The 26487-nt window shown below is 27.8% G+C and overlaps 2 protein-coding genes across 3 annotated transcripts; one reads left to right on the top strand and one right to left on the bottom strand.

Annotated features, from left to right (window-relative positions):
* Positions 1–4191: 4191 nt before the first annotated feature.
* On the bottom strand, positions 4192–7654 carry LOC137809578 (transcription factor bHLH18-like). 2 transcript variants are annotated; one of them, XM_068610691.1, is made up of 4 exons: positions 7490–7654; positions 6831–7385; positions 4515–4856; positions 4192–4439 (listed from the first exon to the last, which is right to left on the bottom strand). In XM_068610691.1, the coding sequence occupies exons 1-4, from the start codon at positions 7523–7525 to the stop codon at positions 4362–4364; spliced, it is 1011 nt and encodes a 336-aa protein (XP_068466792.1). In that variant the 5' UTR covers positions 7526–7654; the 3' UTR covers positions 4192–4361. The 2 variants fall into 2 exon arrangements, with proteins under 2 accessions (XP_068466792.1, XP_068466791.1); XM_068610690.1 differs by having other exon boundaries at positions 6831–7394; positions 7490–7653.
* A 14834-nt stretch (positions 7655–22488) lies between these two features.
* Positions 22489–25628, top strand: LOC137810001 (uncharacterized). The gene is made up of 9 exons (XM_068611099.1): positions 22489–23108; positions 23372–23523; positions 23616–23711; positions 23807–23869; positions 24395–24463; positions 24579–24681; positions 24771–24842; positions 25196–25284; positions 25400–25628. The coding sequence occupies exons 1-9, from the start codon at positions 22679–22681 to the stop codon at positions 25544–25546; spliced, it is 1221 nt and encodes a 406-aa protein (XP_068467200.1). The 5' UTR covers positions 22489–22678; the 3' UTR covers positions 25547–25628.
* The last annotated feature ends 859 nt before the right edge of the window (positions 25629–26487 follow it).

Raw genomic sequence — 26487 nt, 5'->3', positions numbered from 1 at the left:
TCATGTCTATTAAAATCTTCTATTTAATCCTTTTATTTTATTTTTTTCATAAATTCTTAACTTGGTTTTGATGAAAATTGTAAAATATAACCGACTATTTAATAATGTCAAGTGGGGTGTAAAAAAATAAGTGTCAAAACTATCATCACTCTGAATAAAACAAAATGTCACACTCTCATCATTCAATTTTTTTTCCTTCTCTAGAAAGATGATGACAGTTTGACATTATTATTTTTCAAACTTTCACTTCATAACCAATAATACTATTGTTTTATTTAAATTTATTTATTTATTTATATTAATTAAATATTAAAAAAATTAACAAAATATGTCAAATAAATAAAATAAAATAATCATATTATTGATTGTAAAATAGGAGTAGGAAAGCAAAAAAGAAATGATAATTGAAAGTATGATCATCATTATTTAGATCATCAACTACAACCATTTATTCAACGATCAGCAACTATGATTTGGTTAGTTAGTAACACAGCTAAAGGACAATATTGAGTTTGAGACGAAGCTAAATGTGCATTATTGACCTACATTTTAGTCTTCCGTTTATACTTATAGCATTTCATGGGCACTAAACATATGCTCTCACACAAAAGGATAATGCTAATCGCTTGTCTGATAAAATATTTAATTTGGTAGATGAATTTTTGATAAAATTATTTCATTTATATTAGATAAAATATTTTTAATTTATTTTAAGAAATTATTTATATCAGCATTTTAAAAAACATAACCTATTAAAAAATCACAACCCATTTAGAAAAAAAGTAACATGAGTTTGAAATAATACGGGTTTGGAAAACTCCTAGAAAGAATGGGGTTTTGGAAAACCCTTGAAACTAATGAGGGTTTGGAAAACTCCTGGAAAAAACTGGGATTTGGAAAACCCCTGAAAATATCAAAGTTAAAAAAAAACTCTAAAAGTAATAGGATTTACAAAACCATCATAAGATAATTGATTTTTCAGAAACTACTTAAAATCACAGTAATTTGTTAATAACATTGGATCTTTTAGTGAAAAAAATAAACTTTGTCAACGACGCTAAATATTAAAAAAAATGCACTTAACAGAAGTTAAAATCACTGAAATATAACTCCATTAAAAATAATTTTTCTGGTGTGTTTATAAATGCATCATTGTTGATGTTTTACATATTTTAATTTAAATGTTAGAAAAATATTATTATTGTTAGCTTTGCACAATATAGTACCAATATTTTATTTAGGGATAAAATAATTTAGGAAAAGATTATAATTAGTATCCTAACTGATGAATTAAAAGTATCTTCAATTAAAAAAATCATACTTAAGTTCTTCGAAACAACTTAATCGCATAATTTTATTTATAAATTATTTATCAAAATTTTAATATGACACTTGTTAGCATAGTCTTTATAATAAACTTGCAAAAAATTATACTTTATTTTTCGATCCATATCTAGAAGATTACAAAGAACATTTTCATATAAATGAATTGCGCAATCCAACTGCATGCTTCAACCCAACTGTTTTCACAGACTGGAAAAATTAGATATTGAATTATATATCTATTTAAGATTCTGTGTGCAAGCTTCTCTCTTGCATATAAAGGAATCTTTATATTTAGTCCATACATGTTCTTTTGTTTTTGGTAAACCAATAATACATAGTTTCAAACATCGTGCAATGAAGACTTCAGATTTAGTCCCAGTTTGTCTGTACTTAACTGCAAATCTTTTATCAGATCTTGATTCAATTACAGAATACATGAAGATATAAAGAAATGAACACAACTAGACTAGATTTTAAAATTTTTGAGCTATAATTAAATACGTGCTCGTTGAAAATTAATAAAAAAAATGTGCGGTTGAAGAAATCTTCTATATCATGTGAAATTCATAATGAGAAGTTTAGAAATGTCTAAATCATGATTTCAGGTGAGTCTTAAATATGAAAATCAGAAGAAAGTATTTAGAATTGGGTTATGGCCGATGACTTATTACAATTATATTTATATATAATGCAGGTCTCTTCAATAACAAAAAAAAAAAACCCTAATTATTACACCAAATAAATTTTATTATCATATATAAATATTATTATACTTATTATTATGATTATTAATATTATTTAAATTAATAATTATAATAATATTATTTATAATACTAATATTATTATAGTATTATTATTAATATTATAAATAGTCCTAATATTAATATTATTAATTTTATAATATTAATAGTATGGATATCTATCAATTCTAGTTTGTAAACAATATTTATCAACTTCAATTCCTAGGCATACTCAGTAACTTTAGTCCATAGTAATATCACCAAATTCAGTGTGTAGCTATTTCCTACCAACTGAGATTTGTAAGTAATACCCATAAACTTGAGTTCGTATGTAATATCCATCAACTTTAGTCCCTGGATAAATCCGAAAGTATCTTTTTTTAATTTTTTTCATTATTCCTTTTATCTTTTCTTATTATTTACAATCATTATTTATAATTACTATTTACTATTATTATTTATGATTATTAGTTATGATTATTAATTATAATTATTTATAATTAATTATATTATTAATAATATGCATATAATTATTACTCATATTATTAAAATTATTTATATTCTTAATATTGTTAATATTTATAATAATAATATAAATATTAATATTAATATTATTAATAATGTTAATAAAAATATTTATATTAATAATAATATTGAATTGATATAGATTTGTGGGTAAAATTTGTGGATAATGTAAAATTTACTTACGGATAGAGATCCGTAGATAATAATTTTTAGATAATGCTAAATTTACCTACAAATTTATATTCGTAAATAATATTTCATAGATAATCCTGAGTTTACCTACATATTTAAATTTGTGGATAATATTCATAGTTAATACTGAATTCACCTACAAATTTAGATCCATGAATAAAAGTTGGTCGATAAATCTAATTATTTTTTTTTAATACAATAGATAATTAGACTATCAAGACTCCACCCACGCCCACATAAACCATCACCAATAGAGTAAGAACATAAGACATCAAATTACAACCAAAACAAAAAGTCACTCCACCCTCCCTAATGAAGTTGATACAACCTATATACTGTGAATAAATTGCAAACGAGGTTGCAACTGCTATGCGCCAGATCATGCAGTAAAAACCTCACATATTTAACCAAGGAGAAGACCCCACTTCTAATACGCCCATGTTATAACCCAACATGTGATTGATACTTATCGTTAGAAACACACAACAACACCATATATACACAACACTGAGGGGACTTGGTGTATATTAGATAAAATTAGAAACTAAACAACATATAACATATGCACATACACGACTATAGGTATGAAAAGAGTTATTTGGTTGCCAAATTCATACATATATTATCAGGCATTGAACCTAGTTGAAATACGATATATTTACCTTTAGGATCTTATTTTTCATCCAAGCTCAGGATTGAACTTGTGCCAAAGATTTAATTTTCTTTGTGCCCACTTTGTCGATTAAACATTATCCCGTTCTTATACTAAATGACGGATATCCACAAACCTTTCCAGATTTTGTTTCCTTCTTTATTGAAACAAAGGTAATAAAACTAGTCAAAATGTTCAAATATAGAATTATGATTTACTGAACTTACCATAAGCCACTTATTATACATGTTCCACACCGCATTAGAGATGTGACGAGTCATATAAAGGTAAGAAATTGCTTCCTCCTTAAACCCACATAGGGCACACTGTGTGTCCCTCGGCTGAATTGCCCACCTGCACAATTTTTTCTTAGTAGCAATCTTTTTTTTTTTGCAATTTAAAAAAAGTAATTTAATTATATAAATAAATATATTTTTTACTTTTAAGAATCTCTTTCTTATTCGAAATTAGGATTTTAAATTCAAGATGTTGAATGTAACACGTGAGTATGCCCAAACAATTTCTTTTATGATTAACGTACACATCTAGGTAAAATTGTTGTATTAGTTACATGATGAGCAATAATTATGCCAACAGGGAATAAATTTGTCTACCCTTTCCAACGCTCCCCATATATTCTCACGTCAAATATGCGGGGCTAAAGTGTTTAATAGCAAAACCTAATTCTTTAATATTGCTTGTACTACATTCGATTATTTTTAAAAAAATAATCAATTTTAATTAAAACACCAAAAAAAAAATAATATAAAAAGTTACATATAATTTTTGTCCTTTTGAAATAAATAAAAGAGGCGCACAGAAACCAGCATCTGAGTTTCAATAATTTTTTGGGCAACCGTGCACCGATGTATTATTAATATTATCACCGACCCCTCCGCCACATGTTCATGCACCACATGTTAATGTTATGACATGGATTTCAAAGTGGCCCTGCGTAGGTTCTTTACAAGCTCATTTATCGTCAACTTGTAATCCGTCCCCATCTGCAAAAATGGTCGTCACTTATCACTGTAAATTATTAACAACAACAACAACAACCAGCATTTACTTTTCTTTACCTGAGCAACAATGGTGATGTCGATAATGGAGTCCCCAAAAGATAGGACACTGCTATTTACAACGAAGAGATGAAGGTTTTGAATCTCCACAAGTATTTTGAGCAGAAGACCTTTTTGTTTTTGGCAGTGGATGCGAAGGAGCACATCCTTCTCTGACACTCGTGCTTCCACGCGAGGGAGGCTTGCCCTACCACACCCGTCGCGGTAGCTCAGCCGTGCCTTGTTCACCATCACCACAGACCCCACGTCGTCTCTGTTCTTGTTCTCCTCAAGAGTTTTCTGACGCTCTTGGAGCTCTTTCACGTACCTGATAGCGTCTCCCAGCACTGAAGCCTTGTCCATCTGTTCATTCACACTACCCAATTAACAACCTTTTCTTCACATACTACTACAACTTCACCCCATCAATATTTAACTTATCTTTCAATGAAACTTCTTACTTGCACTTTACAATTCAAATTAATGTCTTGTACTTATGGGACGGACAAATACATATGATCCATCACAATTGATGAAAATGAAAATTAAAAATACATTTTTTTAATTAAAAAAAAAAATTAAAAATAATGAGGAATAACACCATAAATTTTATATTTTTTTTAGAAAATTAGTTATCATTATTTCAAGACCAAAACAATTCACAGAAAATCATGAAATAGAAACTAATTTTAGAAAAAATAATAATAATTAGTTGCTATAGTGACTAAATTAGAGACAAAAAAAATTTTGATTTCTAAATTAATACCTATTATTGTTAAATGGTTTCTAAATTCATATCTAATTAACAACCAATGTTTTTACTACCAATTTTTTATCATGCATTTTAGAAACTATTTAACAATAATATAAAATAATTTAGAAACCAAAAATTTATTTAGTTTCTAAAATGATTTTAATTTATTTATTATAGTAAATAATTATTTTTTATTCTAAAATTAGTCTATTAGTAGTAGTGATTTATTGATTTATTGATTGAATAGTCAAATATGATTAAATTTCTTCAACTAATATTTTCTCTATACTCAAATATAAAGAAAATTATATGGATATTTAAATATAAACACACGAGGCAGATAATGAATAAATAAGGAGGTAGGTCCTATCTCAAACTTTTTACCCAAAAAGAAAGAAATATAAAAAAAAATGACTAGGAGATTTTCTGTTAAAATGAAAGAAAAATAAGTGTTTTTTTTATGATCATAAACATTTATAATCTTATATATGTTTAGTTTTTATATGGTAATAAATAATTAAAATAATAATATCAATATTAAGCAATAAAAAAGTAATTAATAATAAATGAAATACTTTTTCCACTTTTTCTTGTTATTTCCCTGTATTTCTCTCCTTTTTACCTAAACAGAACATAAATTACTTGATTCCTACACCCAAAACTCAAGTATATCAATAACTTCCTTCATTCTTATTTATAAGACATTTTATTAGAAAACTATATAAGACATTCTTTTTTTTCCAAAATATTTTTAATTAATTGAAATGTATTTATCAAAAAATTATAAATGCTGTAAATTATTTTCATAAAGTCTCTTAATATATTGGTTGAAAAGATCTTATAAATGTTTAAATTTTTTTACACGGTTAAATGGAAATATATTTATAAATTAGTGTTATAATCACTATTTTTAAACTACGTGTTGGCTTTTTTCTTATGATAATAATAAAAAATAAATATTATATAATAACTATTAAAATGAAATATATGATTAAATTATAAAAAAATATGATAAAAAATTTATGAAAAATATGATAAATTAGTTTTTTTTTTGTTCTGTAAATATTTTCTTTGTCGTGGTAATTAATTGAATTTTAAAAAATAGTCATAAAACTTAAAAGATAAAGTAGTAATAATTTATGTAGAAAAAGGTAAAAAGGAACAAATACTGTGTTAACTGTATATATAAGCATTTAAAAATAAATTAATATTCATATATAAATCGATTTAATTTTTTAAATACTAAAGCTACAATATTCATATATAAATCGATTAATCATTTTAAAATAAAATGAACATTATAATTTTAATTCTGCTTAGAAAATTAAGTATATGTCAGTATAAATTTTACATTTTTAATTTTTATTTAATGTTTACAGAATACATTTGTAACTAACGAGTAATTTCTTGCAACAATTATACTACCATCTTCAATGGGGTTTTCTGTGTTGACAATATTTAACTAAAAACAACTTGACCTAATTTTTAGGTTAAATAATGTTTTATAGTAAATAATATTAATAATGGATCATTCCTTTGCCTTTGGAAATCAATATGAATCACTAGCTTATAGTGAACAGTACCTTCTTTAAGCCTGGAATAAGAGCAGCTAGAGCAATTAAGCTCTGGCTCAGTTTCTCTCTCCGTTTCCTCTCCGCGATGATGTGATCCCCACCATGACCGGAAGTCTTGAAGCTCCCTTGGCTTTTGGGGCTTTTAGTTTCGTAGTTCGGGTTTTCTGATGATCTTTTTCGGGTCTCTGGGGGTGAAACTGAAACACCTTTGTTCTGTTGCGGACTCAGGACAGCAGAAACAATCCCATGAAGTTGAGTGTTCTCAACCGGAAGCATAATCTGGGAGGTTGGAGAAGAAGAGGTAGACGAGGAAATATTGGGTGAAAAGTGTTTGTCGGTGATGGGGGATGAGTTCCAACTGGACAAATTCGTTTTGAGCTGCTTGGCGGGCCTGACCAAATTACTGGTTTCCGAATACGATGTGTGACTCTCCGAAGAGAAAGGTTGCTGATGCTGCGGCGGCGGAAAGTTTTCCAGGGCACTTGCTATCTCAAGGGAAAGTAACTCTTCATCGTCTTCAATCTCCAGCTGACATTGTCGGAACAAGTTGCAATCCTCCGTTTCCTGCAACAGCTGAAATAAAACAAAATAAGTAACAAGAATAAGAATAAAATTGTTATAAATCATCATGTTTGATGACAGAGAATAATGATGAAAGAAATGGTTACGAAATCCGAAAACCAGTTAGGTTCTGATGCATCCATCGAGGTGTGTAAATGTGTTCCCTGCTGTTCCCTTTCCTTTGAGAATTCAGAGGTTTTCTTTGTTTTCAAATTGGATTCGCCATCTTTATAAGGTTCCAACGCAACTCGTGTAAAGGAAAAGAATAATTTCACAGCTACGGGAAAAAAATGTTAGATCTAAATAGTAAGGACGTGTTTAAAAAATTCAACACTAAAATGTATTACAGGACTACATTTTTTTTGGTGTCTCTTTGAGTAAATTTATTTTGATGTCATCAGATTAAAATTATTTCTATTTACTTTGTATCTTTTTATTTGTCTCTCCATTTAGATCGTATTACCAATATTAGTTAATACGATAAAAATTATTAGAAGAACAAGTAGAAGACCGAAAATAGAGAGAAGATATTTATACGTGTATTAAATGTTATATTTAATAAATTACTGTTACATTCAAAATATTATATTTTGATCATAAAATTATTGTGGTTTATTTTAAAAAAATTAAAAAATCAAAATCTTTATAATACAATCGTCTCATTTATAAAATAAATCACCTTTACAATGTTTTTCACATTAATTAAAGTTGTTTGACGGCAAGCAAGAAGTGAATAAGTAAATTTAAACTAAATTAAAACAACACATTAAGTGATTTGGAACATGCGGTGACGAGTTTGAAATTGATCACACAACTAAACATTGTAGCCAAAGAAGTGTATCTTATATTAGCTATTATTATATAGTTGAAAAGACAAACAAAGATTTTACAATCCTTTAAATAATAGATTATCTAGGGCACATGCTATTCGAAAAATGTCTAAATAATAAATTATTCATTCACCATAGTTGATTAATTACTCATGATAATTAATTATCTGTTAGTCTAAATATTTTAATTTTGAACATCTCAATGTTAGGATGACAACAAGTTGAAGTGAAGTCTATTACATCCTATAAAAAAAAATTGTTCTGTTACTTGTTAAGTATATGCATAAAAAATATTTATGAATTATTTTAAACTTATGGGTACTTTATATATATATATATATATATATATATATATATATATATATATATATATTAAATTTTAAATAATACTATTTATTTATTTTTAAATATTAGAAATAAGATTACCGATTTAAAGTGTAATTCAAATAAAATTGCATCATAAATTTTTTGAACAAATAAAATTAGTCTTCCTAAAAATAAATCATAATAAATTGTACAACAAAGTATAAATTTTTAAAAATTTAGCATCTTTAAAAAATAACTTAATTCTATAAAATTAAATAAAAAAAAATCATAAATCTATAAAATTAAAATAGAAATAAAATTTCAATTGTTAACGTGTTTTTACTCATAATTTTAATTTAATTCCTTAATTCTAAAAAATTTCAAATAAAAATTACTAACTATCATGTATTAGCTGGTTGAATACCATTATACCTATAATTACCTTATTAACACATATACTAATATTTACCTTATTAACGCCTATAGATAATTAAAATAACTGTAACTATTATCAATGAGTAACAATTTTTTAATTTAATATATTTTATAAATTTTATTCACAAACACTAATTTATTTTATCATTTAATTGAATATATTATTTTTAAATCGATTAAATTGTTTTTGATAATTTTAAAAACAATTCGAAAGACATAAAAATTTAGAAATGAAATAAATATCTCAAAATCATAAAAAAAAAAATATATATATATATATATAATATATAAACACATATAAAAACAATCCGATATAAAGGTATTACACACTCATTCAAATAAGTATTTAAATAATTAAAACATCCATTTAAAAAATATACTTTAATAGTTAAAACAACTGTTGGAGATCCACATCGACTAGATATTAGAGCCTTTCATTGAATATAAGTGGGTGCAAACCTCAACCATATGAACCGTTTTTATACAACAACCATCATTAACAATTATATTATCATCATATAATAATATAAAAAAAATATTCATAAATTAAATAAATATGTCATCTCATTATTTTATGTTTAAACGAGTTATGTTTACAAAATCTTTTATAGTGTTTTACTATCAACAAAGTTGGTAAAATTTAATTTATCATGATTCAGTCCATTTCAACTTTTCAACTAGATACTTAATTAACTTGTCTAATACATATAGGTTATCCTTTATGTGTGCTAAAGAAAAAGGAACGACTTAAGTACAAAACTTGATATTTATTAAAATTATTGGTTTACATGGTTCATGATTTTGGTTAAATAAGTACAAAATTTGGTTCACACATTTCCTTATGGTAGTGCATAGTGTATCAGATGAGAACAATATATGAGCATCATTGTAAAAATGAGTTGAGGTAGACACATGATAATAGCACAAAGATGATACTTTTGTTTGTAAAAAAAATCATTTAAAGGACAAAACTTCATTTTCAAAATACAGTGGATAATGAAGTGAAAGAGTTTGGTTAAGTTAACACACTACTTCAATATTCAATATTATGGTAATTAACAACTATTAAGAACTTATCTTAGATAAAATAATTTTGTCAAAATTTCGTTTACCAATTAAAATGATGTACCAAACCTTCAATGTAATAAATTTAAAGTTCAACAATTATGAATTGATACAAAATACTACTGGTATTGTATTTGAAATAATCTTGGATTCTTCATTTTAACTCTTTTTTTATACTAATGTTTTCTTATTTTATTTTTATATTAATATTTCATTTTGATTATTTCATTATTTTATAATTATTTAAATTTAAAATTAAAAAATATTAAATTTGAAACTGATTTGATAGACATGATAGACAGTTACTTTAACTTTAGACAAAAAAAAAGGCACAATACACAAAATATTAAGAGAAGTGTGAGAAAAAAAATTAAAAAAAAAAAGAAAATAGAAACATAAAAAATAATGTAAATTACAAAATTTTAGTTTTATTTTGTTATTCTTACCCATTTAAAGGTATTTCTTATTGAATTAATACTATTATGTTTATTTTGTTATGATGTATCAATAGGTTATATAAATTCTAATGGTAATGGTTTAATTGTTAATGTTCTATTTTTATTTTTTTATTCTATTTTTTATTTTCATACAGTGGAAGTGGAAGAGAAAGAAAATATAGAAACAAAATTTGCCAAGGATTTTCACTTCGAAATCCTAATCAACCCACCCCTCCATGCATGTCTCCAATTTCCCAAGGAAGTTATAGATTTCTCACCAACCATTCACTACAAATCACGCAACTCTGTCATCGTCATGGGCATGGTTCTAGTCATCCTTACCCACAACATTATCACGCAACTCTGTCATCGGCATGGTTAGTGATCAGAACTACTCATCCTTACCCACAAAATATCACCCTTTCTCTCCAACTCACTTACGAGGGTAGAGATCATTTCTCAGCTTCCAAATTTCTTTTAACAATACATTTACCAACCACATTAGACGAGTCATGTCATTAAAGTAAAATTAATATTGATATACGATAAATTTGAGATCATTAAAGTAAATTTTTGGTCTTCTATTTGTGGTTTAAGGGAATTACTATGTAAAGCTTAAATTAGTTGGAAGGGTTTTAGGATACTTGTGTTTTGTTCTAAGTTTAAAAGCATTTTTTTTTATATGGGTTGGGATATCCCTAAAGTATCTCTTTAATTTATTTAATTTTTTGCCGATAAAAAAAAGAAAAAATTTGACTCTAATGATCAATGACTAAATATTATAAATAAATATTCAAGAGATATGTAATTACATTTTTAATCAATTTTTAATATACACTCTATATACCAAATACTTATTTGATTGTCAGAATATTTTTTTTAATCAATTTCGAAGACCAACATTACAAAAAAAAGACTTGAAATAGAAGTAATAAAATAATCAAATAACCGACACATTACAATTAATTTCAGGTACTATGTAGTTTATACAAGTACACACAATGTAAATATTAATATTAACAATATTGTAAAATGTCTATTATTTTTTCATGATGTTGATATTTTGAATAATTTTTTATGAGTATTTTTTAATAAATATAGTATTTTTGAATAAATTAAAATTAATATTATTTAAAAAATCTGTAAAAAATTATTTATTAGAAAATTGGATGAAACAGATGATATATATAATATATGAAATTGTAAAAAGCTGGTGAGAACATGTGAGGAATGACAAATGGTATGTACGTCTCTATGCATATTTTTCAAATTTTGGATGCCTTGCCGCTATTGTCATTCCCACAGACATTGAGAAAACGAGGTTATTTTATTAAAAAGAGAAATAATCAACTTATGATGAAATTTTAATTATTTAGTAAGTTATATATTAAATTAATTAATAAATTTTAAATTATATAAGAAGATGTGTTGGAGATCCCACATTGACTAGAGATTAGAGTTTTTTATTGTATATAAGTGGGTGCAAACCTCAACCCTATAAGCCGGTTTTATGGGGTTGAGTTAGGCTTAAAGTTCACTTTGTAATAACATGTTTATACAAGTTTTATATATAAAAATATACTTTTAGCATGTTTATACAAGTTTTATATATAAAAATATACTTTTAGGTAACTATATGTTTAAGTTTGAGTTAATAACTAATTTTTTAAGATGATTTATTTTATTAAAAACCTAAAAGATGATATAAAATTATTAAATAATTATAATAAATAATGTATTATTACAGGATAAATAAGGAAATTATTTAAATATGAAATATTGGAATGAGAGAGAATATGATGTACTACAAGTTCAAACACTACTCATAGCAAGTAAAAAATGTTGAAAATTACTTAAATAATTTCTTTTATTAAACACTTTTATTTTTGCTAAAGTGAAAATAAGTACTGTAAAAAGAAGCACTAACACATTTAAGTTATGAATGAGCCGTTATAACTTGTAAAAACACATTTATGAACTATTTTATAAAAATGCAAAAGGTTTAAATCTCGGCAGTGATTTTTCAATTTAGAAAAGTGTAATGGTTTAAATCTTGGCAGTGATTTTTCAATTTAAAAAATTGTAATTTTTTTTCACTTTTACATAATTTGTGGAGAGGTCTATCCTTATTATCTAACTAACTAATATAATTAATAGTTATATCATAAAAATGTTTTAGTTTATGTTAACGAGACAATATCTAAATATTAGGAAATTTTAGGTAAATTTTATAATTAAAATTTCATTTAGTATAATTAAGGATATTGAACAACAATCAATTATTTGGAATATTGTAAAGAAAACAAAGAAATTAAATATTGGACAATGGGTCAATGAAAAGACTCGAACTTTGCGGTGTGTTTACATTTTTAAACGACCTTGTCGTGTGTTTACATTTTTAAGTTATAATTTAATTTTTACTATATATTTTCGTCACGATAATTAATTTGACTTCATTTTTTGGAGAAATATAAGCGTAACACTGAAAAGAAGCCCAACAACAGTAGATGTTTGAAGACTCATCTTCGAAAAACTCTCATGTTGTCTCCATTTATGACAATAAAATATACATCGATGTTGTTGGAGGTGGAAATAAAAAAGGGAATGTCTATGTACTTGGTGTATTGAGCAAAATGTTTAATAGTTTCACAAGTGCTCACTATACTACAAACCAAACTCTAGTAGTCCATCAAATATAATAAATGCATGAGACTATTCAAAAGTTAAATTATGAACTTATTCCGTTGTGTAATATGATTTACTTTTAATTTGTATACAATTTTTTCCTAAATTACGTATTGAAGATTATTCTGGTTTAGCTTGATTGAATTTTGAGTATTTATAAACATGTTTGAAAAGTGTTCATAAACAGGTCAAAATATCATTTAAAATATATATTAATAATACATATAAAAATAGTCACCAAACTTAATTTGATGGCTACATCTACAAAGTCATTCATTAACGATCGAAAGTGGGTGTGGTTGCTATTAATGTTTAACCCAACATTTATGGATAGAAATAGGATCAATGGCTATAATTAAAAAAAAATTGTTCTTTGTGCGACGATCCATTTCAACTCTGCTCAACGACATGGTGTTTTCTGGATAAAAGACAAAGTTAGTCAAATCATGAATGATAAAAGAAAAGTTCAATGGAGGACGTAGGTACCAATGTGGAATTTAATATAAGTAGGTTGCGATTCGAGCTTGAGGAGAACAAAGGTTTGAAAGATAGTGCCTAGTTCATCAAGTTTTTGGTAGTCATTCAATTCATTATTTTCTAGATCCTTCGGGGAGCGGGAAGATTGACATCGGGGACGAGACAACCAATATAACGGAAATACTTCTAAGAGTGTGGAATCTTGAGTGCCTTTTAGAACTTTAATAAACTTGCCTTTAAAGGTATTGTAGGAAGATTGGAAACGGTTTTGATTCTGATTTGGGAAATGAATGAAAATGCCATTCAGATCCTGATAGAAAGGAAGACGCTAAATTAGCGGAGGAGAGATTACGGGAAGTTATGAGGAAATAAAGCCAGAGAGGAAACTAGATATAAAGAAGAACAAGGAAGGACTCGTTATAAGAAAGAAGGAAGACCAATAAAAAAGGACAGACAACTCGACTGAAAATCACTCTTTCTAATAAAAATTATGCTCTAGTTGGGAGTTACCCCTTTTATTTAGAACACTATGTAATAAAAAATGTTAATGTTTGTTTTGCAAGATTTTGACATCTTAACCAACTTTAATCACAAAATAATTCTATTTAAAAAAGTTGTTCAATTTAATAATAAAAATTTGAGTAATGCTTAAATGACATTATGATTTTTTTTTAAATAAAAATTTCAATTCTAAACCCTAAATCCTAAAAAGTAAAATTTAAAGAGATTTTGTGAGTTCTTATTAGGATATGGTAACAGAATCAATATAAATTGCTTAAAATGTTTAAGCATGATATTACTAAGTCCAACCAGCATAACTCTCAAATTAAAATCTTAAGAAATGTTCTTTTACTCTTATTTACTAACAATGGTCAATTCAACGGTCTTTCTATGAACTCATGAATCTCACTAAAAACATCACATTACACATGATGAATCACTTTAATTTATATGATAAGATTATTTCTAAATAAGATAATTTTTAGTCCAAAAGCTTTCCATTAAATTTATATATAACGTTTGGAAATAGTCAATTACACATAATATGCGAATTAAGAAGTTTTTTACTACCCCACAGTTCTTTTTAATCTATAAATTGATATTAATCCCTGATTAGTCATGAAATGTAAACTCTATTATATTAATTTATTATTAATATTTAAAAACTTGTAAAGAAAAAATTTTAAAAATTCAAAACGTTACTTTCACTTTCACCATTACTATAACTCCAAGTTTACTCAATGCCTTTATAATTACATAATAAATTTAGTGTAAACTTTTAAATAAACTTCACAATAACTTTTTTACCGTGTCATACCTTAGATAAACAATATCAATTGTGTTTTGCAAACAAATAAAGACAAGTAGTAGTAAGTGGTGGAATTAGAGTTAAATGTCACAAACAATCAATACATAAACAACATAATAGCAAATTTTGATCCTTCATATTTTTAAGTATTATGCTAACACTCGATATTTAAGTGATGGGAAAGAAATTCAACTTTATTGGTCAAAACCAATCCATAAATATATTACACGCATGTCAATTTCTTGAAATAATTTATCATTGATTTGTTTGTCGTGTTATCCACCTTTTGTACTTTGAAAACACCCAAAAAAAAAACATGGCATTCCAACCAGCAAAGTACAAATTAGTATATAAAAGAAGAAATTAAGAAATAATTATTAATATAAACTAAATTGTAAAAATAATAGTTATAATGATAAGAGACAAGTGTAAACATAGAATGTTAATGTAGTTAAATTATTAATGAGTAAAAATACTTTCTTAGGCAAGAGGTTAGATGAAAAAATTAAAATCTCAATCCCATCCAAAGTCCTTTTACAGAGAAATCATTATTCATCATGTAACTCACTAGTTGTTCATAACATATATAGCTGCAAAAAATACACACATGTCCATAAACAATATAAAACCAAACTTGTTAGTTACAGAAAAAAAAAAACTTAATAAAACTAAAAAATCATGCGGAAAAAAGTAAAGATTTATATTTTACTGAAGATTTATTGTTTCAGCATGGTCTTCTTCAAAAGTATCATTTGGTTGCAGTTTATAGTTTTGTGCTCTGTCTCAACTACTTGATCGGTTTGAATCTATCAGTTGTTGATTCTCTTGGCAGAGGTTTTCTTATTTGCTCAATTGTTGTTATGCTAGCGGATTTTATACTTCCAGTCTTGTCGTTGCTATCGTATTTCTGGCTTGCGAACCATACCGGATCTTTAGGTGTTCGGTTTGTGGCAAGGGATGTTATATATATATATATATATATATATATATATATATATATATATATATATATATATATATATATATATATATATATATATATATTAAAATTAATTAAATAAAATTAAATATAAATTATGAATAAATTTAATTTTTTATTTATTTAGATGAATTAGGTTGAATGGTTTGACAAATGCGTAATAAGATATAAGTAAAAAATTTAGAATATGAAATTTATAAGTTTTTGGGATTATAGAATTTGAAAGTTAAAATTTGTGTTTTGGATTATACAATATTTCATATTACACACTCCAAAACACAAATTTGCATTCTAGATTGTAAAATTTCAAATGAATAATTTCAGAATTTTTTAAAATGAGACTGCGTGAAGAAAATATGTGGGTGCAGAAAGAAATTTACAGATTTTAAGTTACGCAGATTATGCGGGCCAGCTTGCCCCGCACTACACTTGACCTGCATGGACAGAGGGTTATGCGAGTAGACAGGCCAGCAGGTTGGAACCGTCTTGTGTTTTTCTCAATGGGCCATGACCCACCCCGCTTGCCGTACCTATTTGTGTTTGTTTCTTTCTACACCTCCATAACTTATCCTGACACCCCATAGGTCAGCAAAAGACTACTTCGTCCTTAAAAAATAGTTTCTGATTTTATAATTTAAAAGGTATTTTTTTATTATTTACACCTCCTAGATTCTGGATTATAAAACCTTAAATATTTTTTCTCTTTAAAAAAAATATATTTCTAATTATAGAATCCGAAAGGTATTTTAGAATTAAGATATATTTTCTAAATTTTGTAATATGTAAATACCTTCTGAAATTTAGTTTTTAAAATAAACTTATTTTGGATTATAGGATATGGAAGTACCTCCCAGATATCTTCTGAATTTTATCATTCAGAGCTTTTCCAAATCATTCATTCTGAAATGAAAACGTAAATAAAATAAAAAGTATTTTTAATATTTTAAGAATTTAGGATGACAAAAGAAGCAATGGAAGTACAGGAAGAAACAACGGAGTTTGTTTGTGGGACTCTGGTTAGCTCATTCATATTCGACTGTTTCTTTCTCCATCATAACAAATGTCTTCCTGAACTCCATTATTTTCCAAGAAGACTGTTTTACTCCTTTTGAAAATGACTTTTGGAACATATTTTTCAGAACACATTTTATTAATTCTAGATTTACCAATTCAGAAATAAAAAAATGTGTTTTAGAAAAGATATTTTAGAATGATTTTTTGTTTTCTGGATTTTCTATTCCAGAAACACACTTTTTGGGAATCCCTATTCTGAAAACACTTTTTAAACCTCTATTCCAGAATCACACAAAACTGTGAAAGGATAATATTGGTATATAATGTAGGGGTGCAGGAGAAAAATGTAGGTGTACAGGAAGAAACTCCCTTCGCATCCGGGTGATGATGGGCATGTACCCCATATTTTGTCCAAATTTTGTTGAATAATTTGGGCCACGTTACTAGTCCAATTATCGGCAGGCTGCTTCTTCATGCACCTCCATACCTTCTTCTCTCACCTCCATAGATTTTCATATTTCCAAAAATGCTCCTCTGTAATATTCCGGATTACATAATCTGGAAGTCATTTTTCAAATTTGTAATTAGCTTTCGGATTATATAATCTGGAAGTCTTTTTTCAGATGCATGATTACTTTCTGGATTACATAATCCAGAAGTCTTTTTTAACTTCCGGATTATGTAATCCGGAAGTCTTTTTTAACTTCTGGATTATGTAATCCGGAAGTTTTTTTTCAAATGCATTTCCAGATTACATAATCCGGAAGTTATTCTATGGGGGTGGCACAAGAAGGATAAAAATGTATTTTCATGTTGTGTATGGAGGTGCCAGAAGAAGATATGGAGGTGCAGGAAGAAACAGTCTTATCGGCAACGGCAACCGCTAGGTCTGTTTCACAAATGATGAAGTCGACCGTTACCCTCTTTCTATTTGTCGTTTTGGCTTTTGCGAAATTAGTGCTACACTGTCCCGTTGCTCCAGTGATAGTTTACTTTAATTTCCTTATTTAGATTTACACTGTAATGTAGTGTGAATGCTTCCGGCGATCCCCCTTTGAGTTTGTCCCCTCTTTTAATGTCATCGACGGTTTCCTCCGGTGACTTTGAAGCTAATTTCTCCTCATAATATGTTCTTGCAATCTTTAGCCAATAACACACGTGACTTTGAAGTCCACATATGATAGAGAATACAATTATTTATGATATATAAAGTAGTGATAAACACAAGTTGTTGTCGAGTTAGGTGACCGTGGCTTGTGACCCATGGGACAGTAAGGTGATGAAAGAAACAATATTAGTGTAAGAAGAAGATAGTGTCTTATTTAATGTTTCTTTTCCTTAAATATAATAGACATAAGTGTGGCTAAATTGTGATTCCTTATTAGGACTTTCGTCGACGGTCATTGAGCCTGTACCGGATAGCAGTGTGTCTACGGTAGAAGAGAGAAGTCAGGAGGATTGTTAGAGATGGTGGAAAATGGGGTTGAAGGTAATTTCAAACGGTAAGTCATTATGGAAATTTCAAAACTCATGCTATTTTAGCGAGGTTCTTAAACCCATGGTATTTAACTTGAGTTTAAAAACGTGTGGTATTTTATGGAGGTTTTGAAACTTATGGTATTTTACGGAGGTTCTTAAACCTATGATATTTAACTGAGAGACTTTTCTTGAGATTTAGAAAAACCCTAAATGATTTAATGGGAGAAACTGCAACCATGAATAAATAACTTAAATCAATGTTTTAACCTTGAATAATGTAAAAATAAACTCCTGTTAAAACTATTTTTTTTTTTTGCAGTAGAGAAATTATTTTGTAAAAATGATTTCAAAATGTAGTATATTTATTATTGGTTTTGATGTGTGATTTATATTTATAATTGAACTCAAATATAAGAAAATAAAATAATTATGCTAAGTGAACTTCAATATAAGCAAATTCTAACCACTTCAATCTTATTTAATATTATTATTAAAAAAAATACTCTTATAAAGTAAAATTCCACTAATTTCATCACTAGTATCTCATTTTCTAATACAGTGTTATGCTTAAATCCAGATACATATTTAATAAACACGAGTAAGGATAATTTAAAATATACTCTTTTTATTTTATGAAATAAAAAATTAAATATACTTGATGAAAAATTAAGTAATTTTATTTATATTTGCATCAATATAAATAATTATTAGCAATGCTATCAACCATCACATATTGAGATCTAAAAGTAATTATTACGAATATTTTAAATAACCTTTTGCCCCACTGTTGGTTTAAGAAATATTCTCCAACAATAGTTAATCTTGTTTTAAAGTTATCTATATAATGTTTTATAACTACAACATTTATTATTATACATTTTACTATTTTTTATCTTTCTTTTGTGTAGACAATGCAAACCACACCTCATATTGGCATGGTAACATACCATTTGTTTGCTTAAAGGATGAAAAAAAAAGGAGACATGAGATAACTATTTTTTTTCTTCTTTTTTATAGACAGTAAGATAATTAATAATGTAATTAAAGGATTTACAAATATATTTTCTTTTATTTATTGGTGTCTAATGATCTCTTGCCCTTTTTAAATAATTCACAATAAAAATGTTAATTTATTTTAGATTTATTTAATTTTTAAGGTTTTCATAAATTTATATATTTTCAGTCTCTATTATAATTTTTTTTTCTATTAAGTATTTAAAATTTTATATTTTTCAATTGAATTTTTTTTATTTAATCTTTCAGTTACCTAAAAGTCACTTGCCATTCATCTTAAATTAAGTTAATATTAGTTTACATTAACTACAAAACCTCATATTTCTTAACTGAAAATAAGCAAAGTGACGAGGCAATATAATAACCATATTACTCAATTAACAGAAAAATTAAATAATAGGAATTCAATTAAAAAAATATAATAAATTTTATTGCTCGATCAATCAAACAAAATTTAGAGACACATGAGTTGATTAGTTTTGTTCTTTTATATAAAGTAATTGAATTGTGAGTTGGAAGTGATATTGAAAAGGAAGAATTATTATTAAGGTAATCATAATCGAAAAATACTTAAAAAGAAAGGTTTAAATGTGTTTTTTTTCAATGTATTTTAACACGAAGTTGGTTTTTGTCTATGATCTAAACTTTAGACCATCCAGTTACTTGTAGTATGGAAATGGATCATTTTGTATGTAGAATTTGTTCAATTTTATGTTTCACTTCATCAACCCATTGAAAATAGTTACAGTAAGCATCCGTCTGGAATCAAAATAACAATGAACTTTGAAAAAAAAACTAACAATCTTTGGAAAGAGCTAACAATCGTTTCCATACTATAAATAACTAGATGGTGTAAAATTTATTCTACATATGATATTTGGTCTACATATGATCTTTGGTCTACATATGATCCTTCTATATGTAAAATGATTGTCTCTCAAACTCTTTCAAATTTAATACTAACTCTTTTTTTTAGTTTTACATTTAAGTAATTATAAAATGGTGAAATAACCAAAATAAATTAATAAAATAAAATATTGATATAAGAATAAAATAAGAATAAATTTGTGTACAATAAAAAACAATTAAAATAGATAATTCTCTTTATATATAGGTATAAATACATAGGTATAGATAATCCCTATATAAATAACTCAAGTTTATGTATATTTTTAGAATAAAACCTCAATTTATAACGAAATTAATTTAATTAACCAACTTAATTACTATTTTATTTTTATTGGTATTAAAAATTATTTATTTATTTTTTTTGAAAAATATAAATTATGTGTATAAAATAATATTGGATATATATGAACATTTCAACATCATAAATATCTCATTAACATTTACAATGTCTTTTTGTTTTTTTCCACCTATTGTCATATTATCTATTTTACTTACACTTCTCTTTATTTTCTCTCCGAAAGCCAATTAACGTTGTAGTTTTATTTTTATTTAGAAGATGTGGACCTTGTATTTTAGAAAAGAGGCTATCTTATATTTTATTTACAGAGATGAAAATTACTTATAATATATTTTACAAACAAATAAAAAATCCTTTGACAACATGAAAATCTAAAACCTAACTTGGACATTGCCACGTTGAAGTTGAAATCCATGTTAACTCTTATGGTTTTTGTGGTAGTAAGCCCAATTAAGAAAAAGACAACATGGATGATTGATTCAGGATATATTTGTAGAGACTTATTTGGTGACCACAGAATCAAATTTATCTATAATTAATATTATGTTCAACTACTAATATATCATTAAAAACCAACCATTTATGTACGAATGACTTCACAGTTGCTGTTAAAAATTTCCAATAATGCAGCTATTTCAATAAAAAGAAAATGTCTCATTCCACCAAAGTCGACATCTTGTTCTTGTGTGAAGAGTTGAGAGACTAGTGTTTACACCTATGAGTAATTGATCTTTCACTTTTCAGTTGAATGTTTCTTTCTTTGGTTTTTTTTCTAGTGTTTGAACTTTGGTTCTTGAAAAAAAAATTCATAAAAAATGTATGTGTACTTTTTTTTTTACGTTGAAGTAACACTACTACAAAAAAATTATAAACCAATTTTTAGATACCACAATAATTAGTTGCAATAATAACTAAATTAGAAATCATTTTAAAAACTAAAAAAAACTGATTTCTAAATTAGTTTATATTATTGTTAAATAGTTTCTTAATTGGTATCTAATTAACAACCAATGTTTTTGCTACCAAATTTAGAAACTAAATGATTGGTAGTTAAAACCTTGGTTACTAATTAGATACTAATTTAGAAACTATTTAACAATAATATAAACTAATTTTCTCTAATTTAGTTACTATTGCAACTAATTATTTTGGTCTCTAAAAATTGGTTTCTATTTCATAATTTCCGTGTAGTGTAAATAATAAGTATACAGACATAATAAATACCATAATAATGATATATCTTTGCTTTGATTATTGTGTGTATTTATATAATTTTGATGAATCATTTTAATGTTGAGTCGATATACCGACATAATAAATGCAATAATAATGATGTATTTTTTTTTATTGTTTGCATATTTATATGACATTAATGAATATTTTACTCTTTGGTCCATATTAACACGTATATCAAGATTAAAAAGTGTATTATTTAATTTTTCATACATTTAATCTGTGTTATCTTGTTACCTTAATACATTTTATACATGATAATGGGTATCGAGGTGTCGTGAAATCGTGTAGCCCCTACTTATACAAGTTTACTAAATAATTTCAAGAATAAATGTGTATCAAATATTCAAAAGAGAATTTTTTTTATCACACCTAATAGTATTAATTAGTTGATTTCAGTATACTGCGTGTTCGTTAATGAAGGGTGCATGCTATCACTAATCTCCATTACTGATGAATTAGGTGAACCGTGCAATAAGGTAAATTAAGTTGGGAGAAAGCTTCACGTAAGAAGACAGATTATAAAGCTGGTAAGGTTTTAACCAAGCGCCACGGAAATGGAAAAAAAAAAAAAAAATTAGTTGGTGGCTCTGAGACAAATCGAAAACCATAAAAAAATCATGGAATTTCACGTAACTGGAGAGTTGCCAACGTTATCTCCAGATGGCAGGGTTTGGTTGGGTGTTGGGATATTCTCATCAATCCTGTCCAAGTTGACCACTCCACCTTCAAATAAACTTCTCTCTTTCTCACGACTCATACAAACCACACCCACAGATAGATACAGACACGGCCATTGGTATAGCAATACAAGGGATGCTGTCATATGTTATTGTATGTTCCAACCTCGGTGGCAATCAATGAACAACAACAAAGCTCAAACTTTTGCTTCTCTTTCGTCCATCTGAACCAACCCTTTTCGTTGTTGATGATGGAGCTGTCTCTGAGACTCACTCCTTCCCCTTCAAGCTCAACTTCATCGCTTCCTGCAGCACTTGCTCACTGCTCCAAGCTATGTGAATTTCAGCCCAGGAAGAAGAAGAACAACACGTGTTTCGACGCGCCTAAGCTTTCGGTGCGTTGTGCCAAGGCTTCGGCGGAGAGAAGCGGCGATGCAATCGATGAGGGAGAGGCTCGAACTGGGTTCACTACACCTGCCATGGAGGTTACCACATTCAATCGCAGCACTTTCAACGACGCTGACTTTCCCGTTTGGGAAAAGATTGGTGCTGTCGTCAGACTCAGTTATGGCATCGGTGAGTTCAGTTCAGTTATGATGACATCACGCCAAGTTTTCAAATCTAATGAATACCAAACTTCTGAACTTTTCTGCATCCCTTTTACTTTCTTTAAACTGAAGTAGAGTGTTGCTTTGTTGTGTAGCACATGAAGTAAAAGCGTTGAAAGATTCTCTGTAAATCAAATTAATGAATTTTCCACTCGGGAAAATGGAAATTAGATTATATTGAACTTTACATTTTCTAGCATGGGTTGATTGTGATGAGTTTCCTTGTTCCAGGGATTTATGGTGCCATGGCTGTTGCGGGGAGTTTTATTTGTTCGATTACAGGAATTGACTCTCTGGGGGGTTTCCATCTATCATTAGATGCCATTTTGGAAGGGCTTGGATACGCAGCTCCTCCAATTATGGCCCTTTTGTTTATACTCGATGTAAGTTTGTTCACATGAATTGAGCCTTTGTCAAAAGAAACTTTCTTCTCGTGTAAAGCTTCAAATTAACGAGTTGACATGTTAATTAACAGGATGAAGTTGTGAAGCTTTCACCCCATGCCCGTGCCATCAGAGATGTAGAGGATGAAGAATTGTGGAGCTTTTTCTATGGGATGTCCCCTTGGCAGGTAATGATAAAACTTGTTTGCTTTGACATACTGAATTGTTTGAAATCTAGTGCTATGACGAAGAAGAATCTAATTGACTGTACTATACTATACAGTTTATACTGATGGTTGCTGCGAGTTCAGTTGGAGAGGAGCTCTTCTATAGGGCTGCTGTTCAGGTTTGTGTTAGGAGCTTCTGCCTCTGGTTTTGATTATATATGCCAAGAGATGTCTGAAAATTATTGTTTGGATAAGCTTATAATTGGGAATAATGAAATGTCTTTTGGGTGTATGTATAATGAACAAATATATTCAGAAGAACATATATGTTGCACATTTCTCCAAGTGTAGCTGGATTCTATATTTGAACTCTATAGTATAAGGCCCTGTAAACAGTTTTGAGCTCTATGAAATCTCCCGTCACTAAATTCATTTCTGAGGTCACCAAGTGTTTTTCCTCTTAATGATTATTCGGAATAGAGAAAAACCTTGCTTTTCTGTAGAGATTGATGAAAAAGTCACACCTATCCTGTATATATTTCGTTTAGTTCAAACTTGCCAGTGGACGAATAACTAGAGCTGTACGATGAAAATTTCTTCATTGTGAAAATGAAAGAACTTTTTTTTTGCAGGCTTTGTAATCTTGTTTTATGCATAGGACACTGTATATGTGCCTCTGATGATTTATTATTGCAATTCTACAGGGGGCATTGGCTGATATATTTTTAAGAGGCAGTAATCTTATATCAGATGCTCAAGGAATGGCATCATTGGTATGTGTACCAATTTTTAAATTGTCTTTTCTTATGTTATGAGGTGCAACCACAAGTATTCGAAGATCAAAGTTTCATTCCAATGGCTAACTTATGATTGTATGGTATAATGTAGACTGGTGTGCTGCCTCCATTTGTTCCATTTGCTCAGGCATTTGCAGCTGTTCTTACAGCAGTTCTTACTGGATCTCTCTATTACATGGCTGCCTCTCCTAAAGGTGACCTTTTAACACTTTCCCTACCATGTTCTCAGTCTCATTATAAATGGCCTCTCCTAATGGTTATCCTTTTTTCCTTTTTCTTTCAGATCCTACTTATGTTGTTGCACCTGTTACACAATCTCGCTCTGGTCGTCAAGATTTGAAAAAGCTGTTTGAAGGTTCAGTTCTTTTCTCCTGTAGCAGAAGTTTAGAATCAGTTCACATTTTCCTTCTCTGTTATCATTCTAGACGACTGAATTATAGTTCTTTCTTCAGCTGATTTATATTCTTAAAATAAAAGTTGCAAGTACTTACATTTGAGGCGCCTGTTGTTGTTTACATGAACATAATTTTTCATCTTATCTAAGCAGAAGATTTGGAGTAAATTTGACTTGTTAATTTACTGTTAGTAATGATGGTACATTTGATCAAGAAAGTTTCTTTAAACAACATTTATTATTTGACTAAAAAAAGTTCATCTTCAACCTATGATGTCTTGTTCTCAATCACTCTAATTTTGGTTTGCATGCAGCCTGGTATGAGAAACGGCAAATGAAAAAAATCTATTCCCCACTTCTGGAAGGACTACTAGCCCTCTACCTTGGTTTGGAGTGGATCAAGGTATTCTTTAACTTAAAATTTTATTTATTTCAAAATTATTTGGTTGTTGTCTTGGATTTCAAAGGCAAAAATTAATTTGTTTTTTCTTTTTGTGTTTGGAATGTCAATTTGACAGACTGATAACATTCTTGCTCCCATTATCACACATGGCATATACTCCACTGTGATATTGGGACATGGGCTTTGGAAGATACATGACCACAGGCGTAGACTACGTCAAAGAATCCAACAGTTAAAATTAGAAGAAAAAAACACCAACTAGATTTTGAATATTATGCCTGATTTTGGTTAAAAAGAAGTGTATATTAGAGTTGTTGTATAAAGAGAATATATATTTATACTCATTGTAGTTCTTGTCTCGTACATACAGAATATGCAGGTTTTGATTACAGAATTTTCGAAATAAGAGTTGTAACCTTTTTTGCCCCTAGTAAAATACCCTTAAAATGCAACTGCTAAACAAATTTTCTAATTACTAAACGCTGAACAGAACGTAAAGAGCAATAATAATAAATGAGGAGGTCCATTCTACAAGAAGAAAAAGAAAGGTAACAATGAAAAGAAATGGAAAAGTATTTGGACCAGTTGAAAAGAAAAGACAGTACTGAAATAAAATTAACAACTTCTTTTTATTGCCAAAACAAAGATTTTTTTAACGAAACTATTGGTAAGTAAAAACAAGGGTGTTTCCTCCTGCACCTCTTTTCTTCCTGCATCCCTACATTCTTCAAAAAATATCAAAATTACCTTTTACAGTTTTAGATGTTTTTAAAATATCAAAATTACCTTTTACAGTTTTAGATGTTTTTGGAATAGTAGTTCCATAAGCAAAAGATATTTTCATAATAGAAAATTTGGAAGAGAAAAATAACATCTTTTCTGAAACACATTTTTATTTTATTTCCAGATTTATAAATCTGGAATTCATAAAACATGTTCTGGAAAAGACGTTATGGAAATATTTCAGAAAGAACAATCCGGAAGTCAATTTTTAAAGGGGGCAAAACAGTCTTTTCGAAAATGAGAGGGTGCAGGAAGAATTTGTAGAGGTGCAGGAAGAAGTTGCCTAAAAACAGACAAGAGAATTGGATGAGTTGTTGACCCAATATAGGTTTCAAATGAATGGGTCATTGATTGAATAATATATTAATGATTAAACTGAATCAATATTTAAATAAAATTTGGCATACACTTAATTGAAAG

The sequence above is a fragment of the Phaseolus vulgaris genome, chromosome 2 (genome assembly GCF_000499845.2).
Source record: "Phaseolus vulgaris cultivar G19833 chromosome 2, P. vulgaris v2.0, whole genome shotgun sequence".
Classification (NCBI taxonomy): Eukaryota; Viridiplantae; Streptophyta; class Magnoliopsida; order Fabales; family Fabaceae; genus Phaseolus; species Phaseolus vulgaris.
This window is presented reverse-complemented; position numbering and strand designations above follow the sequence as displayed.